The following is a 19,142-nucleotide window of genomic DNA, read 5'->3' as shown; positions in this document are numbered from 1 at the left end:
CTGTATATTGCTTTTGTAGTATGGCCATTTTAACAGTATCAATTCTACTCATGCATAAATATGGAAAGTCTTACAGTCTTCATGTGTTTACTTCATTACTTCTTTTTTCTTCAGTGTTACATACTTTAATTGTAGAGGTTGTTAATCTTTTTATCTCTTTGGTTTGATTTATTCCTAGGTTTTTTTTTAAGCTATTGTGAATAGAATTATTTTCATGATTTCTTTCTCATGAGATTCATTATTGGTGTATAAGAAAGCTCTTAATTTTTGTATGTTGATTTTGTAACCTGCATCTTTGCTGAATTTGTTTATTAGCTCTAGCAGTCTTCTGATGGAGATTTTTGGATCTTCTATGTATAGGATAATATGTATAGGATCATATTATCTGCAAGCAGTGATAATTTGACTTCATTCTTTTCTAATTTTATTCCTTTTATTTCCTTCTCTTGCCCAATTTCTCTGACCAGAATTTCTAGCACTGTATTGAATAGGAGTGGTGTGAGTGGACATTTGTGTCTTGTTCCGGATTCTGTTTTTGTGGTGAATTACATTTATTGATTTGCATATGTTAAATTATTCTTACATTTCTGAGATAAACAAAATTGGTCATTGTTATGGTTTAGATTTTAGGTGTCCCTTAAAAGCTCATGTGTAAGACAATGCATGAAAGTTTAGAGGTGAGATTATTAGGTTATGAAAGCATTAACCTAGTCAGTGCATTAATTCCCTGGTAGGGATTAACTGGGTGGTAATTATAGGCATAGAGGGTGTGGCTTAATGAGGTGGATTCCTGGGAGCATGAATTTGGAGTAAATATTTTGTCCTTGTTGAGTGGAGTGGAACTTTCTCTCTGCTTCCTGATGTTATCCTGAGCCACTTTCCTCCACCACACTCTTCCCCTATGATACCTCACTTTGGGCCCAGAGCAATGGAGTCAGCCATCTATAAACTAAAACCTCTTCAACTGTGAGTCCCAAGATAAACAGTTTTGTTCCTCTTGTTCTCACCAGATCTTTTTCTTTTTTGTTTTTTAAATTAAAAAAAATTTTTTAGTTGTAGATGGACACAATACCTTTATTTTATTTATTTATTCTTATGTGGTGGTGAGGATCAAATTCAGTGCTTCCACACATGCTATACAAGTGCTCTACCACTGAGCTACAACCCCAGCCCATCAGGTCTTCTGGTCAGAGCAGTGAAAAAGCTGACTAAAACTGTTGTTGAATATGGTTTGCTACATTTTATTAAGAATTTTTTGCATCTAATTTCATCAGAGATGTTGGTCTATAGTTTTCTTTCCTTGATGTTTCCTTATCTGGTTTTGGTATTAGGGTGATACTGGTTTCACTGAATGAATTTAGAAGTATTCTATCTCTCTATTTTATGAAATAATTTGAAGAACATTGGCAGTAGATCTTTTTTAAAGGACTGGTAGAATTTAGCTGAGAATTTGGGTCTAGGCTTTTTCTTATTGTTATTGTTGGAAGACTTTTTATTATTGGTTCAATATCATTGCTAGTTATTGGTCTGTTTAAATTTTCTTTGTCCTCTTGATTAGATTTTAGTAGGTCATATTTCTTATAGGTTTTCTAATTTATTGGAGTATAAGTTTACAAAATAGTGCCTAATCATCCTCTGGATTTCTGTGCTGTCTATAGTGATTTCTCCTTTTTCATCATTAATTTTGTTAATTTGGATCTTTTTCTTTTGGTTAGTTCAGCTAAGGGCTTATCAATCTTGTTTATCTTTTCAAATAAACTACTCTTTCTGTATTCTCTGTATTGTTTCTTTTATTCTCAGTTTCATTGATTTTGGCTTTTATCTTAATTATTTCCTTCCTTCAACAGATTTTGGAATTGGTTTGTTCTTGTTTATCAAGGGCCTTATGATGCAGCATAATTTTTTTTTATTGGTGATCTTTCTGATTTTCTCACATAGGCAGTCACAGCTATAAACCTTTCTTTAGAAAGACCTTTATAGTGTCCCCTCATTTCTTTGATCACCCATTCATCATTCAAAAGTGTATTGTTCAGTCTCCAATTTCTATGTGTTTATATAGTTATGTAGTTTCTACAGGGTTTTTTGGTGTTGCTTTCACTTTCATTCCATTATGATCAGATAGGATGAAGAAATTATATCAGGTTTTGTTTTTGCTAAAAGTTGCTTTGTGACCTAATATATGGAATAGTTTGGGGAAAGTTTCATGAGCAACTGAGAGTGTATTCTGTTATTGTTGAATTAAATATTCTATAGAGGTCAGTTACATTCATTTGATTTATAATTTTTTTTAGGTCTGAAGAGTTTTACTGCATTTATATCTGGCTAACCTCTCTATTAGTTTGCAGTGTGTGCTGAAATCAGCAGTCTTAAAGTACTGGGGTTTATCTGAGCCTTTAATTTGAGTAGTGCCTGTTTTATTTTATTTTATTTTTTTTATTATAGACAAATGGGATACATGTTGTTACCACATCCTGTTTTATATAATGAGGTACAACAATATTTGGGGTATAAATATTTACTACTATTATATCTTCATGTCGGATTGTTCCCTTTACCAGTATGACGTGACTTTCTTTATCTTTTCTCATTAATTTTGACTTGAATTCTGCTTCGTCAGATATGAGAGTAGCTACTCCTGCTTATTTACATTCTGCATTTACATAGTATATCAATTTCCATCCTTTCATTTTAAGCCTGTGGCCATCTTTGCCTGTAAGGTGAGTCTCTTGCAAACCACATGTAGTTGAGTCTTACTTTTTTCAATTCATTCTGCATTCCTATATGTTGTAATTGTAGACCTAGGAACATTTATGTTAAATATTCTGATAGAGAGATGTTTATTAATTCCTGCTGTTTTGATATATTTCTAATGTTTAATTTGGTCCTGTTTCTCATTTGCTTAGCTACTCATCAAATGAGATTCATCTCTTTGTGAGCTTGTTTTTATTTCTTCTGTTTGAAGTAGTTCTTGAATTTTTTCCCATAGTGCCAGTTAGTATTTGTAAATTCTTTTAATTTCTGTTTATCTTTATTTATTCTTGAATTCTGAAGATAGATTATCTGGATATAACAATCGTGTTTGACAGTTAATTTCTTTCAGGGTTTTTTTTTATTGTAAACAAATGGGATACATGTTGTTTGACTCTGTTTGAGTCAAGGCATACCATTTGTGTAATCATAAATTTACATAGGGTAATGTTGTTTGATTCATTCTGTTATTTTTTTCCCTTCCCCCCCAGCCCTCCCACCCCTCTTTTCCCTCTATACAGTCCTTCCTTCCTCCATTCTTACCACCCTCCTTAACCCTAATCCTAAACCTAACCCTAACCCTAATGCTAACCCCTCCCACCTCCCATTATATGTCCTCATCCGCTTATCAGCAAGATCATTCGTCCTTTATTTTTTTGAGATTGGCTTATCTCACTTAGCATGATATTCTCCAATTTCATCCAGTTGCCTGCAAATGCCATAATTTTATCATTCTTTATGGTGGAGTAATATTCCATTGTATATATATATACCACAGTTTCTTTATCCATTCATCAATTGAAGGACATCTAGGTTGGTTCCACAATCTGGCTATGGTGAATTGAGCAGCAATGAACATTGATGTGGCTGTATCTCTGTAGTATGCTGATTTTAAGTCCTTTGGGTTGGCGATATAGCCCATCGCATAGAGTGCCAGCCTTGCATGCTCCAAAGCCCCGGTTCGAGTCCCCAGCACAGTTAGATTGCGGAAATAACAAACAAACAAACGAGACCAATTCGGAGGATCTCAGTCTTCCATCCTCTCACCTCTTTCAGGGTTTTGAATACATTATTCCAAGCCCTCCTGGATTTATTTTAGAGTTTGTGCAGAGAAAACAGAAATAATTCTGATTGGCTTGCCTCTAAATGTGACCTGAATTTTTTCTCTTGAGGCTTTTAAAATTTCATCCTGTGTATTAGGCATTTAACTTATAATGTGTTTTGGAGAGATTCTTTTTTGATCATGTCTGTTTGGGGTTCTGAATGCATTCTCTATCTGGATGTCCATCTCATTTTCTAGGTTTGGAAAAATTTTCATTATTATTTCCCTGAAGAGGATATCTATGCTATTAACCTTTATGTTCCAACTCTCTTCAATACAGTAATTCCTAAATTTGATATCTTGATGTTGTTGTACCACAACTTTTGTATATTCTAATCATGGTTATTTGTTTTCTGTTAAAGACTGGTCACCATCTTTCAGCTCTGAGATTCAGTCTTTGTCATTGTCTATTCTGTTAGAGAGACTTTCAACTGAACATTTTATTTGATTTACTGTGTCTTTCATTTCCAAGATTTGTCTGGTTCTTATTCAATATCTCTACCTCTTATTGCATTTCCAATTTATATCCTGTACTGTGTTCCTTAATTCACTCAGTTTTTTTGTGTGTTCTGTTGGAATTCGTTGATCATTTTTTTTTGAAGATTCAAGATATTTTATTAACAACTACTACAAACAATAAGATAGCTCAATTAGATTACCAAGTACAAAGTCAACAAACAAAAATCAGTAGTTTACATATGTTCAAACAATCTTTTGGAAGATTTAATGGAAGAAAAGATTTCATATGTAACAGTAACAGAAATATATTGTTTGTCATAAAAATGTGAAATCTATTAAAAATAAAAATTAAAATACCACTGAAGGCAAAAAAAATAGCCTTTCTACAAATAGAAGGACCATATTATTATGTAAATTAATTTGTTAATTTAACAAAACCTCAATGAAAACAGTTTTAAGCTATATCATCTGATGCTAAATTTAATGAAAAAAATTAACATAAAAATGGGACCAGCACCAAAACATTAAGGCATTTTTTAAAGCTTGAATAATTTAAGAGTATCATACTGGTATATTAGCAAAACAGAATGCCCAGAAGTAAGTACACTCATATACATATAGAAATCAAATGTATAAAATGGACATCATCTCAAATCACTGGGAAAAAGAAGTAGTCAATAAATGTTACAGGAATAAGTAAAGTAATATCCCTACCTTACCTCATATACCATGATAAATTCCATATGTACCAAAGATAATTTTTAAATACAACAATTAAATAATAATAAGAAAACTTGAAATTTTTTTTTCTTTACAAATCTGGTGTTAGCAAGAACTATCTAACCTTTCATGACTCAAAATTCCTAAGTCATAAATTATTTCACTGGTACTTTTTATTACATAAAAGTTTTCTATGGAAAGAAGCATCATAAACAAACTTCTGAAAAAGACAACTAAGGGAGATATTTACAGCTCATATCACAAAGAGCTATCCTTCCTAACAGGTAAATTGACAAAATCATAGCCCTTTTGAAACATAGAAAAATTTTGATTGATGAGTTTAGGTCATTAACATTCAGGGTTATTATTGAGATATGATTTGTATTCTCAGTCATTTTGTCTTATTTTGGGTTTTAGCTTGACTTGGTTTCCCCTTTGATTGGTTTTCCTTTAGGGTAGTTCCTCCCTTTGCTGACCTACATTGTTGTTTTTCATTTTCTCCTCATGGAATATTTTGCTGAGAATGTTCTATAGCACAGGCTTTCTATTTGTAAATTCTTTTAACTTTTGTTTATCATGGAAGGATTTTATTTTGTCTTCAAATCTGAAGGTAAGTATTTCTGGTTATAAGATTCTTGGTTGGCAACCACGTTCTTTCAGAGCTTGAAATATGTTGTTCCAGGCCCTTCTAGCTTTTAGGGTCTGGGCTGAGAAATCTGCTGATATCTGTATTGGTTTTCCTCTATTTGTAATCTGATGCTTTTCTCTCAAAGCCTTTAAAATTATATCTTTATTTTGACTGTTAGGCATTTTCATTACAATGTGCCTTGGTGTGGATGTGTTGTAATTTTGTGCATTTAGTGTTCTGTAAGCCTCTTGTAGTTGATTTTCCATTTCAATCTCCAAGTTTGGGAAATTTTCTGATATTATTTCATTGACTAGGTTGTTAATTTCTTTGGTTTGTATCTCTGTCCCTTCCTCAATCCTGATAATTCTTAAATTTGTTCTTTTCATGAGATCCCATAGTTCTTGGAGGTTCCGTTCATGATTTCTTACCATCTTCTCTGTTTGGTCAACTTTATTTTCATGATTAAATACTTTGTCTTCATTGTCTGAAATTCTGTCTTCCAAGTGATCTAGTCAGTTGGTGATGCTTTCCATTGATTTTTTTTTTTTTTTTAATTTGGTTTATTGTTTCCTTCATTTCAAGAATTTCTGTTTGGGTGTTTTTGTTTTTTTTTTTGGTTTTTTTTTTTTTTTGAGAATCTCTAGCTCTTTGTTGAAATGATCTTTTGCTTCCTGCAATTACTCTTTCAACTGTTTATTGGAGTGATCGTTCGTTGCCTGTATTTGCTCTCTTATCTCATCCTTTGCTTTGCAAATCATTTTAATTAATTATATTCTGAACTCCTTTTCTGACATTTGTTCTACCATGCTGTCACTGGCTTCTATTAATATAGAATCTTGGTTTGTTTGGAACACTTTCTTCCCCTGTTTTTTCATGTTGTTTGTGTATCTTCCCATCTAGCAGTGCAGATCTGGGGTATTGCAGTTTCCCCCCTATAGGCTTATAGTGACCCTGCATGTTTCCAAAACCTCTTCTTTAAGAGGGAGATTAATATTAGCAGCACCCAGTACAGACAATATGCAGCTCTAAATCAAATAGCCCCTATGAAGATGTTAACAATATTGTCATAATAAACAGAGAGGATGAGTTCAATTATTATCTACAGTATAACAAATAGATTTGCAATGAGGTCTACAATTTCTAATGGTGGACAAAAAGGAGGGGAGGGGTGTAGGATATAACTGTTAATCATATAAGAAAAGAGTATATGTAAATACTAGATTGTAAGAGTGAAAGCAGAATCAAAATAAGTTGGTTGTTAGCATGAGAAATGAGAGACTCTGAGAAAACATAAACAAAAGGAAAATAGAGTGAGAAAAATAAAGAAATAAAAATTTAAAATTTTCAAAAAGGAGAAAAAAAAAATCTACGCTATAACAGTCATATACTATTCAAACCTCCCCGTCTTCAGTAGCCTGACAATGAGCTTCTAGTCTTCAGCAGGCATTTCAGGATGGGATTAGTCCCATCTAAAGATGGCAGTTTCTGCTTTGAGGGTAATCCAAGATGGCTGCACTGGCTTCCAAACCTGTTAACAAATGGGGAGCTGCAGCTCAGGGTGTGGGCACCAAATCTGTGTGGGACAGTTGAGCTGGGGGTCCTGGAGGCAGGGCAGGGTTGGTCAGGCTGAGGGTCCCGGAGGCAGAGTACAGTCAATTGGGCCAGGGATCCTGCAGGTCCTGGCTGTTGTCCCACAATGGTGGCAGCCTCATGTAACCAAACCTGTGCGTACTGTGACGGTGAACTACCAGGCAACAGCAGGCAGCTGGCAATCTGCTGGCAGTCTATGGGCAGTCTTCAGTCTTCCAGTAGACGATTGGCAGGTGGACCTTGGGTGGTGGGTGATGGGTAGGTGAAAAGCAGGCGATGGGCCGGCAAGAGGCAGGCAAACAGACAAATGGCTGATTATAGGCAGGAGTCAGTGAGTGATCTGCACTCAAAAAGTAGTTGATATGCTGGCAGACTGCAGGTTATCAAGGTGTACAAATGGGATAAACAGCAGGGGATCCATGAGTAGCAAAGACTGCCTCACAGAGAAACAAATTTTCCTCTGCTTGAAACCTGGATTATGAAGCAACAAGGAACACAGTCTCCTCTAGTCCACCATCTTGAATCTCCCATTGGTCATTTTTATAATCATTATTTTGAATTCTTTATCTGCTATTTCATCTGCTTCAATATCTTTGGGGTCAGTTGTTGGTGAATTATGAATTTTAGGAGACATTGTGTTACCTTGTATTTTTATATTTCTTGTTTCCCTGTATTAAATTTCATCTGTTGGGATGGATTTCTTTTCCACTCATGTGTGGGCCTTTTTAGGGACACACTTTTTTTTTTTTTTTTAACCAAAGTGTCCTAGAAGGATGTAGATTGAGACCCATTATAGTTGTGGTATCCATAGACTTTGTGTTGATATTGTCTGTTTTTGCTGTAGCAGTGGATGTCCATGGGTGGGACCTGAGACCCCCCTAGCTGCTGCTACTTGGGGTCTGGTTGTCAGTTTGGGATTTTTATTTCTTCTACTCTTTGTATTAAAGTATTGCTGGAATACGAGTTTGGTTACTTTGTGTGTGGATCAAGATGAGTCGTCTCTTGACTGCATTTAGTTCAGCAGCAGCGTGTCTACCTTATGAACTTGTAGTGTCCCTGTAGATTCCCAGTGCCTTATAGAAAAGGGGGAAATGAAGAATAACAACAACCAAAGCAAACAGTATGCGGCATTAAAATAACGATCCAGTGCCTACTATGTCTTCTACAACAACAATACTAATTACCACAAAAATAGTAACAGTAGAGTCAGCAATTGCCAACTGCAAGAACAATAAATAGCTGTGAACTGGTCTGAAGTAGTTGTCATCTGTGCCATCCACAGTGCTAATAACTGCAATCGTGTGAATGGTGGGATCAGAAGTTATATAAACCAAATAGTTTGAAAAGATGGTAAAAATTCAACTCATTAAAATAAAAGAAAATGTGATAGGAAAGTAAAAGAAAGTTTAGAATGTTCAAAAATGAACAGAATGTAGAAGAGATGTAGCAAGTAATGGCTATAAAGAAGGAGGAGAAAAATAGGAAAAACAAAGTAAAGGGAGAGAGAAAGAAAGAACAAGAGAATTTGGTAGAGAAGAAAGGAGAGAGAAACAAGCAAGCAAAAACAAAACCAAACCAAAAGGAACAGACCAAAAAACCCAAACCCTCAAAAGACAAGGAAAATAACTATTACAAAAAAATTCTAAAATTGGGAAAAAAAGAAACAAATACATGTATATGCATATATATCCATCAATCAATCAGGGCAGCAAGAACACATACAGCCAAAATTAAAATGAAACAAAAAAAAAAAAGAAAAGAAAAGAAATGGGAAAAATGATTCTTAATGAAAAGTGAAAACCTGTCTCCACTGTGGTGATCAAAATTTTTGATGAATGGATGGTCACTTCTACTACCAACTTTCTTTCTTTCCTTCTTTCCTTTTCTTCTTGGGCTATGTACTGGGAGAGAGAAATAGATAGAGGTGCGGAAAAGACTGGGGATTGTTAACCCCTACCTCTTTTTGTTTTGCTCACCAAGCTACCAGCTGGAGTGGCCTAAAGCTGAAGCTAGTTGAAATAACTCTTAGCTTACCTTCCCACCAGTATAGGTAGGATGGAATAAGTACGGTCAATTGGCATTTTATCTTGACATTCAAGATAGATGCACTCCCAGGGTGGGACTGCTGCAGAATTCTAAGAGGAAAGTCCCCGTGGTTGGAGCTTAGGTCTAATCAGTCCTTATGAACTAAGTTGGGTGGTATCTTCTCTGGAGAGATTAGATTCACACACCCCTAGGGTCAAATAGATGCTCTCTGCTGGGATTCTGGATCTCAGGAGCCTCCCAAGAAGTCCACTCCTGGGCATAGCAGTCAACTCTTCACAGTTTTCATATACTCTGTTGCTCAACAATACTGCCTTCCCAGGGTTAGTCCCTATTCACCCTGCCTGATCAGTTTTCTGACCCTCTTCAGCTGGTCTTGGGAGCCTCCAGACTCAAAGGGAGAGAGAGTTGCACTGCCCCTTGCATTTCTGATTAGAATAACCCTGGGCACAATCTTCTCTTGTGTCCATTTCACTCATCATCTTCTAGGTGCACTGTAGGTCAAGATAGGTGCTTTCTAAGACAGTATGGCAATGTTTGCTACAATCTGAGCTCCTACAGCAAGTTGCAACATGGCCTCCTCAAGATGGCTCCTGGCTGAGCTCTCCACTTGAGAAACAGAACTTTTCATATACCAGTTCTCTATGGAGCCTCTGGATCAGCTAAGTTCAGGCTGCTTTTCTGATCTACAGATTTTTTTTTAATGCCAAATTTGTCTGTAATGTTTCTCTGTTTGTATTACCCTCCCCTCTGCAATGAACCGGTACTTCTGCTGCTGCTACTTGTCTCTAATCTACTCTTTCTTGTTTTTGTTCAGTTCACCTAAATTTCTGAGTCTCTAAGACTCTTCCTGTTTGATACTGAGTTTCAGTGAATTCCCTCTTTCATCCACCTTACTGAGAATTAGTACTCCTGCTGCTCGAATCCTTAAGCATGGAGCAACTGGAAATGCAGCATTGCTCTAATCCACCATCTTGAATCTCCCTAATTTTTTTATACAGATGCATGTGCAATTTTATATAAGTACATAAATGTCAACATACAAACTTATTAAGTACAGTCTTTATGAATTTTGCTTGATTCTTATCTTTCTTTTACTTAGATTTTCCTTCCTTTCTATGAACCCAACCAAATGATGCCTGATATCAAGTGAATGAATATTTTCAATGTTTTATAACTTATAAAACCATAGGCATTTGGATTACCACTCACATACACATAGATACCTAGCATAAATATACAAACATATAAAATATTTTTGGTCTTTGTTATATAAAAATTACCATGCGTACCACTGTATTTTGGAAAAATCCTTATGACTAAACTGGCATAGATGCAATTTATACTTTTTCAGAGGCATATAACTTTTCGTGGTATAGCTGAATCACCATTTTTCTCATCTTTACCTTCTTCAAAGATAATTCATTTTACTTTCAGTTTCTGCTATTATGACTAATGCATTAGGAAATAGCCTTCTATGCATGTCCTTATTTACAGGTGTTTTTGTTTCCATGGGATAGTTTCTCCAGGGAGGGAAAGCTGGATAAATGCATTTTTGTGTTTTCATTTTGGTAGATGTTGCTAGTTCTTTCCAGGAATGTTTTATACTTTACCTGTCTGCAGGAGCAAAGGAAAATTTCTTTCTCCAAAACACTAGCTAGTCATTGTCATTTCTGTTTGCATTTGTTGGACTACTAGGGAATTTGATCATATTTTGTATGGTTTTTGGTTATTTAGATTTTTTAGATTGTAAATTCTCTGTTTATATCTTTTGTCTCTTTTCCTCTTGGGTTCTAATCAATTTTATGACCTCTTTGTATAGTAGGGGTTTTAATTTTGTTCCCGTTCCCTGAAAAAAATCAATACTAAAACTCAGATGTAAAATTTATCCATTGACTGTTATATAGAATTTTAAAATTTAACTTTTTTTGGTACATTATAATTATACATAATAGTGGTATTCATTATGCCATATTCATACATGTACAGAACAAAATATGATCCAAAATTATTCCTCAGTACCTTCCTTTTCACTCCCCCTCAAACCCCAGCCCCCAATCCCCTTGCTTTCCTCTACTGGTATCCCTTATATCATTATCATTATTATTATTTTAATTGGTGAATTATAACTATATATAAATGCAGGATTCATTATGGTATACTCATACATGGACATAGCATAAGTTGGCAGATTTCATTCCCCAGTATTTCTTCATGTCCTCCCCCTTGTTCCTTCCTCTCCACCCCTTTCTTGACTCTATTGGTCTCTCCTCTGTTTTTGTGAGATTCTTTTTGTAAAATTTCTTTTATTTTCCTCTCTAGCTTCCACATACAAGAGAGAACATTTGACCCTTAGCTTTCTGAGGCTGGTTTATTTCATTCAGCATGATGCTCTCCAGTTCCATCCATTTACCAGCAAATAACAATTTCATTCTTCTTTATGACTGAGTAAAACTCTGTTGTATTTATGTCCCACATTTTATATAACTTGGCTGTTATGAATTGTGCTGTTATAAACATTGTAATGCATGTATCATAGCAGCATATTGATTTCAGTTATTTTGATAAATATCAAGTTGTGGTATATTTAAATCATGGTGGTTCCATTCCTAATCTTTTGCAGAATCTCCATACTGTCCACAATGGTTGTACTAATTTTCAGTCCCAGCAACAGTGTATAATTGTACCTCCCTACCCACATCCTTGCCAGCATTTATTGTTACTTTTATTCTTGATGATTGCCATTCTAATTAGAGGAAGATGAAATTTCAGTGTAGTTTTGATTTGCATTTTCCTGTTTGCTAAGAACATTTTTTTACACATTTATTTCTCTTTTGAGAAATTTCTGCTAAAACCATATGCCAATTTATTTATTGGGTTATTTATTTTTGGTGTTCCTTTATATATTCTGAATGTTAATCCCTTGTCAGAAGAATAACTGGCAAAACTTTTCTCCCATTCTGTAGGTTTTCTCAGAAATTTTAATTTTTTCATATTATCAATGTGTCTTTTCTGACATTTGAATTCCTGGCTTGGTTAAGAAGGTCTTCCTACTGAGGAAATTTCATTCGACATCTGCCTGGGTATTTTAGCTTTCTGACCAACTAGATATTATTTTTACTTATGAAGTAAGATGGGATTCACTTTGGTTTTCTTTAGAAAGTCAACTTTATTAAACAATTCATCTTTTTTTCCTTAATTGAATTCTCACCTTTATCATAGACTAAACTCTTTAATCTACAGTAACACATGTAATCTATTGTAATAATAGAATTTCTTTCTGAATTCTCTATTTCGTTCCTCTAATCTTTGAAGGTCTTTCTGTACGAATACTGTAATACTGTATTAATTGGATTAAAGTAACTTTATGGTATATTCTTGTATCTAGTGAGAGAAATCCCCATTCGCTAGTTTATTATACTACTCTACATGGCTATTTGTAATATTCATTATTCCTTATTAAATTTAAGGCTATTTTTGCAAATTCAAAAGAGGGAAGAAAGAAAGAAAAATATTATACTCTGTTAGAATAATTTTGGAAAATAGAGATATATAATTATATTCAGTAGTTTTACTCATTTCTTACATATTTCAATGTTTAATCTTATGTACGTATTTCAATGAGTAATTTTCTTCATGTAGATTCTCTCTCACAGAATTATCTCTCATATCCTCTTTAAGACAGGTTTTTCTTTATAAAAATTTTGATTGATTCTCTTTTTTAGGGAAACTTGGTTCCAGCATTTTCAAGAAAATTCTTCCTTCTCCATATGGGTTATTCTAGCTTGTAGTTCTCTTCTCTCTTCACTTCTAGCAGCATTTCGTGGAACTCAAATCAGAGGGCCAATGTACTTGGCTGAATGTACTCAGGACTGTCGAATACAGTTGAATTATACTGTGTTTCTTAAAGCATACTCAGCTCTTCCTTCATATTTTAGGGACCTTTGGTGACTTCAAAGAATGAATTAGGTCCCTTAAACCCCTTAAAACTGGCCTTCATTTGTCTGCAAGCCACTAGGAAGTGCATTCTTCTAACTTTCCTTTGTGGGGTGTGGGTTTGTCTGCTTACCTTGACTTATCATGAAGAGAAAGAGGCCATTTCTTTGTCCCGTGTCTTCTTGTTTCTTTTCTTTTGGACACCGGGGTTCAAACACCTCTTCCTGACAAGGCCCATGATGTAATTCTTCATGGAGTCATGAGTTCATACAATATAGATATCACTTTCACAAATGATGTTTACTATCTTAAGCACATTGCATTTGCAGAACAAAACCCTAAGTTGTTTTCTTTTATATCTGTTAACAGATGCAATCTCAGAAATCACTGAGCCCGATGCAGGGAATAGAGCTCTATTGCCTTACATTTTCCAAAAAGTGTTAGACATTGTCAGGAGGCAAGAGACAAAAAAAAAAAAAAAAAAAAAAAAAAAAAAAAAGGAAAGAAAGGAGGAAGGAAAGAAAGAGCAACAAAACTGAAATAGTAAATAGTGAAAGAGTAAATAGTAGATGTGTCCAAAATTGGGTTCCATGGTCATGGTGGCAAAGATGTTAATAGCAACTGAAACAAAACAAGGCATCCAGGGCAGAAACAAGCAGGAAGGAGATTTTTCAGTCAGTGTGTGGAAACAGAACTCTGCCAACTCCTGTTGCCTTTGAAGGGGTTGGTTGTTTGTACTTTCTGTGGGAATATTAAATGTTTGACTAGTAGCCAACATCCTTACTCTGGGTATCAGTTTTATGCCATGATCTCAGCAGATCTTTTAAATAAAGGAAATCTGTATATGCAGTGGGGAATGTTAATGAAAAAAAAATATGAACAACTCTAAAATGCATGAATGTGCAAATTCAAGTACTTTAATATTTACACTTACAGAATCCACTCAATGTCACAGGGAGTATTTGGAGTCACAGCCTACTTAGAACACACACATTTTTACTTTAAGAAGAATGTAGAAATTATGTGATACAAATTACAGTAGTTGAGTGTAATTTTTTTCAGTACCAGGAATTGAACCCAGGGCCTCGTGCATGCTAGGCAAGCACTCTGCCACTGAGTTACATCTCTAGCTGTCAGTAGTAGAATGTAAAAAGATGTTCAGGAAAGTTAACTTTAACATTCCTGATTTGACCAAGGTGAGCACAAGAAAATATAACTAGTTCAGAACATATGGATTCATTTACTGTAGGGCATTCAATATACAAATTAAATCACTCTTAAATGTATTTAAAAGATGTCTAACTCTTAAGACAAAAATGTAAATAAATTGAAATAAAAATTACACTGAGAAGTCCCCGCCACCAGATTTGGCAAAATTTTAGAATTTTGATATCATATTTCATTGGTGAGCTTGAAAAAATGGGCCTCCTTTTCAGGGAACACAGAAGTATTTACTAAAATTAAAAATTTGAAATTATAAATGACACTTGAACCCAACAATGTCATATTTGGGAAAGTAGCCTATGATATACTTGAAAATGATTTAGTTATAAGGTTCTTTATTGTGGCATTTGTTCGTGAGTCAAAGACTGGAAACAACCAAATATCCATTGGTAGTGGACTGGTTGAATGTTATAAAAACAGTCTCAAGATGTGTAATTCTCATTACACAGCTATAAAGTAAAAGTAAGAAAAATCTCAATTTGCTAATATGGAATGGTCTCCATGATGTACTAATAAATGAAAAAATTGAGAGCCGAACACTGCCTGTAGGGTGCTACTTTGAAAGTAATGAAGAGGACTGGTAAAAGCAAAACACGTTTATAAGAAAGGGACAAGCAAGAAATGTAGGCACTTGGGGAGGATTGAATTTGGGGCACTTGGTTGTGGTTAAGAAGTGAATTTAGTTTTGAGAACTGGAGAACAAAGTCAGAGATTGACTTGATGCTGTGTCCAGGGAATTGACCAGAACTGTTGGAATCCCTCTTGCTTGAAATCAGTGATGTAGCTGCCAGTAGAGGTATGTTTCAGCCCATGATTAATATCAAGTGGCAGGTATGAGGGCAGAAGAGATATGTGACCAACAGATGAGTCTACAGCAATTTACCTCTGATTGCATATGGCAGATAAGAAACAGGGAGAGTTCAGAAAAGATTCTGATCACAGGTTAATGATTTGGAGCTATTTGGTTCCAACAGAACATTGAAGAAGAGATTTGGGTTGGTAGAAAGCTCATTATCATAAAATTTTTAATAAGACTTAAACATTTCTTTATGCTAACCAAACTCAAGCTAATGCATAGTGCTAATGCATAATATTCTTTCTGATCTTTTCTGTTGTCTTAAACCAATGGTTTAAACTATTGTTGCAATGCTTATTTTTTTTCCCTGAGAAAATAGAAACTGTTTGGTAGTATTTTTTTTTCATTTTCTTAATAATTTAGCTACCTGAACAAATGGGAAATATTATCACCAGAGATTTCATGGGAAATTGTACTATAAAACCTTTAATCTCAAAACATCACAGATGGAGCCTATGCCTAGAATTCTTTCTCAAATCAAATACTAAGAAACTAAGGAAATTTTGTCTGGTGGCTAAGAGGCAAAGTAAATTCCAGGGCTCCTACTGAGCATTTACTTCTTATTTGGTACAGTTTGACCACATATATCTGTAGCCTGACTTACAGCTACAGTTTTAAAATATAATAATGTTCAAAAAATTGACCAAGAAGCATAAAGATCTGATTGTGCTGTTGTATTTGTTTTGGTTAGGTTTATTGTATATAATGGAAAATACAAATTAATAGTAGCTGAAATACTTTATCATTTATTTTATCAGGTAAAAGAAGCCCGAAGATACATAGTCAATCTTTGCTAGATGTAATGTCTATTAGGGTCCTAAGCTCTGAAGTTTTCCTTCTCTGTCATGACTTCCATTTTCAAGGGTTCAAGTACTTGCTGCTTGTGCTCATTTTACAAAGCAGTAAGGAAGCAAAATAAATACAACATGCTCTAGTAGCATCAGAAACCTTGAAGGGAGTCTTCCTAGAAGTTCCACGTAGCACATTGCTTAAATTTCATTGGCCAGAGTTCAGCCAAGTTCTGGGAGGTTGGAAGTATAGCACTATATTTTAGAAATATTTTATTTAAAAACACAGAATAACAGAAAATGTTTGTCAGTTACTCTTCCAATATAGAAGTAATATGCAGAATGTATATAGAACAGCGACAACAAAAAGCTCAACCCTCAAAACAAATAATCCATTCAATAAATGGGCAAATGAACTAAATAGACACTTCTCAAAAAAAGTAGAAATGGTCAACAACTATAAATATAAAAATGTTCAACATCATGGAAATGTAAATCAAAACTACATTGTGATTCCATCTCGCTTCAGTCACAATGGCGATCATCAAGAATACAAATAACAATAAATGCTGGCGAGAATGTAAGGGAAAAAGGAAATCATATACCCTGTTGGTAGGAATGTAAATTAGTACAGTCACTATGGAACTCAGAGGTTCCTCAGAAAACTACAAATTGGAGTACCATAGGACCCATGTATACCACTTCTTGGTATTTATCCAAAAGAATTAAAGTTAGCATACTTAAAGATGCATGCATGACCATTTTTATTGCAGCACAATTCACAATAGCCAAGTATGGAATCAGCCCATGTATCAGTCAACAGGAAGATGGTTGAAGAAAATGTATCTATCTTATCTATGTATCTATCTATCTATCGTGGGTTTTATTCAGTCATAAATTAGAACAAGATTATGTCATTTGCAGGAAATGGATGGATCTGAAGACCATCATGTTAAGTGAAATAAATCAGACTCAGAAAAACAAGTTTCATATGTTTTCTCTCAATTAGGGAAATATAAAGAAAAAAAAGATGTCATGAAAGTAGAAAAGAGTGTTGGGGTAGAGGAAGGACAGAAGTAGGAGGCAGAAGGAGAAGATTAGGTGTGGTAATGAGGAGTGAAACTGATCAAACTATGTTATGCATATATGCAAATATGCCAAAATGAAACTCACCACTCTGTATAATTAGTATGCATCAATAAAAATCAACAAAATCATTACTTTGTACAATTGTTTTGAATAACACAATAGAATGTTTCTCTAACAATGGTTACCTATTTATGCCTAATATATTATCAATGTCATATACTGAATGCATCTTAATTTGTGATGAATTTGTAGCTTGGAAGAGAAAGTTTGTAATTTATTACTAATCAGTATTTTAGTCTTTACATAAATTTTAAGTGTGATTTTTTTTTTTTTAGTTAATGTCTTATTAACTTGCCCAGGTTGACCTAAAATTCATTATCCTTCTACCTTAGCCTCCTAAGTAGCTAGGATTATAGGCACATACCAGCATGCCAAGCTTAAATGTGGTGGTTTCTTTTTTTTTCAGTTTTTGTTTTTGTTTCTGTTTTTGGTACTGAAGATCAAACCCAGGGCCTCATTCATGCTTGGCAAGCACTCTATCACTGAGTGACATCCTCAGCCATTTTCTAATTTTTATTTTGAGTAGGGGTCTCCCCTGACCTTGGACTTGCAATCTTCCTGCCTCAGTCTTCTGAATAGCTGGAACTATGTGCCACTATGCCTGGCAAATGTGATGTTTTTAATAGTGTGTTTACTATCTTCCAGAGAACATAAAAATTACTCATTCACATGGAAATTAAACAGCAATCAAGGGAAGAGCTTTGTAGTTAAATTAAGGTGAAAAGCACAATGGTACTAATAGCTAATATTGGTCTTTTATTTTGGTTAATCTGCCAGAGAAAAAATTTAAATGAGTAAACTAAATTATGTACATAATGAAGATACATAGCATTGCAGTGAGAATAAAAGGATTGCATTGAAAATTGCAGACTCCTGCAAGTTGTGTGTTAGAGAAAAAAAAAATCAGACAGGTAGAAAAGATTTTGATACAATGGATCTTAATGAGGTGTTAGAACTTCTCTACTCCCTGGCTCCCTGCTATTCAGGACTGCTTCCTTTTCAGAGAAGGTGCACGTTTTGTTTTAGAAGAAAGTTGTGTAGCGTTGATTATTATAATTGTTCCAGTTTAAAAGCCTTGTTGCAGTGTAAACTATCCATTAAATCAAAGTTATTATGCTCTTCTACTTCACAGAGAAGTTTCATAATATCATATTATGTCCCTATTGAATTTAACTGTATACATTATTTTTAAATTTAGAAAATCTCATGTTATTGAATATTTAATTTTATGGAACACACTTTAAATGATAAAACCTAGAAATATGCTATATTTGAGAAAGGATCAATGAGCAAAAATGTTACATATCAAACAAGGTTGAACTTATATTATCATGTATTTTTTATCTCTTGCAGAAAATTACGTTTGGTTGATATAGAAGAATTTCACAATCGCCAGGATGCCTTGGAACTCTCAAGTTTTCAGAGTATTGCCATGAAACACATGGAATCTGCCAAAGAGACTTTGTTTAAAATGTAAAGTTTTAAAATCTCATACAGGAAAACACAAGTTTATAAATGTAATTGATGGGATATTGCATTTTAACTGCTTTTAGAAAATCCCATTTCAAGAAGTTTTAAATCATTTCCAGTAGAGAATGAAATAGGTCTTTAATTGCCTTGGTCTATCCAGATGTTCTACACATCATAACTTGTGCTGAAACTAAAATGATTATAACTGATAGTTGCTTTTTTCTAACTATCTGGTTTCTGCCCCTGCTCTGGGAGTGGTATTGGATACCATGCAGGAATGATCATGAACTAATCATTTACGAGATAGTTATCTTACATCTACATGCAAAGTGCTGGGTCTCTCCATTTTGATTTTGGATGAGGGATGCAGAAGAGTTTAAAGAATGACTCAGAAGGAAAATATGTTGTTTAAATGAGCTTACAGTTTCA

At 34.4% G+C, this 19,142-nt stretch overlaps 1 protein-coding gene across 1 annotated transcript in view; it reads left to right on the top strand.

The window, feature by feature from the left end:
* The window catches only part of Dnah7 (dynein axonemal heavy chain 7), a 347,577-nt gene that overhangs the window by 45,950 nt on the left and 282,485 nt on the right, over positions 1–19,142 (top strand). Inside the window, 1 exon segment of the mRNA XM_047547136.1 lies at positions 18,597–18,716. Coding sequence (XP_047403092.1) covers positions 18,597–18,716 — 120 coding nt within the window.

Source organism: Sciurus carolinensis, chromosome 3 (genome assembly GCF_902686445.1).
Source record: "Sciurus carolinensis chromosome 3, mSciCar1.2, whole genome shotgun sequence".
NCBI lineage: Eukaryota > Metazoa > Chordata > Mammalia > Rodentia > Sciuridae > Sciurus > Sciurus carolinensis.
Note: the sequence above shows the minus strand (reverse complement) of the source record. Positions and strands in the feature narration are given on the sequence as shown.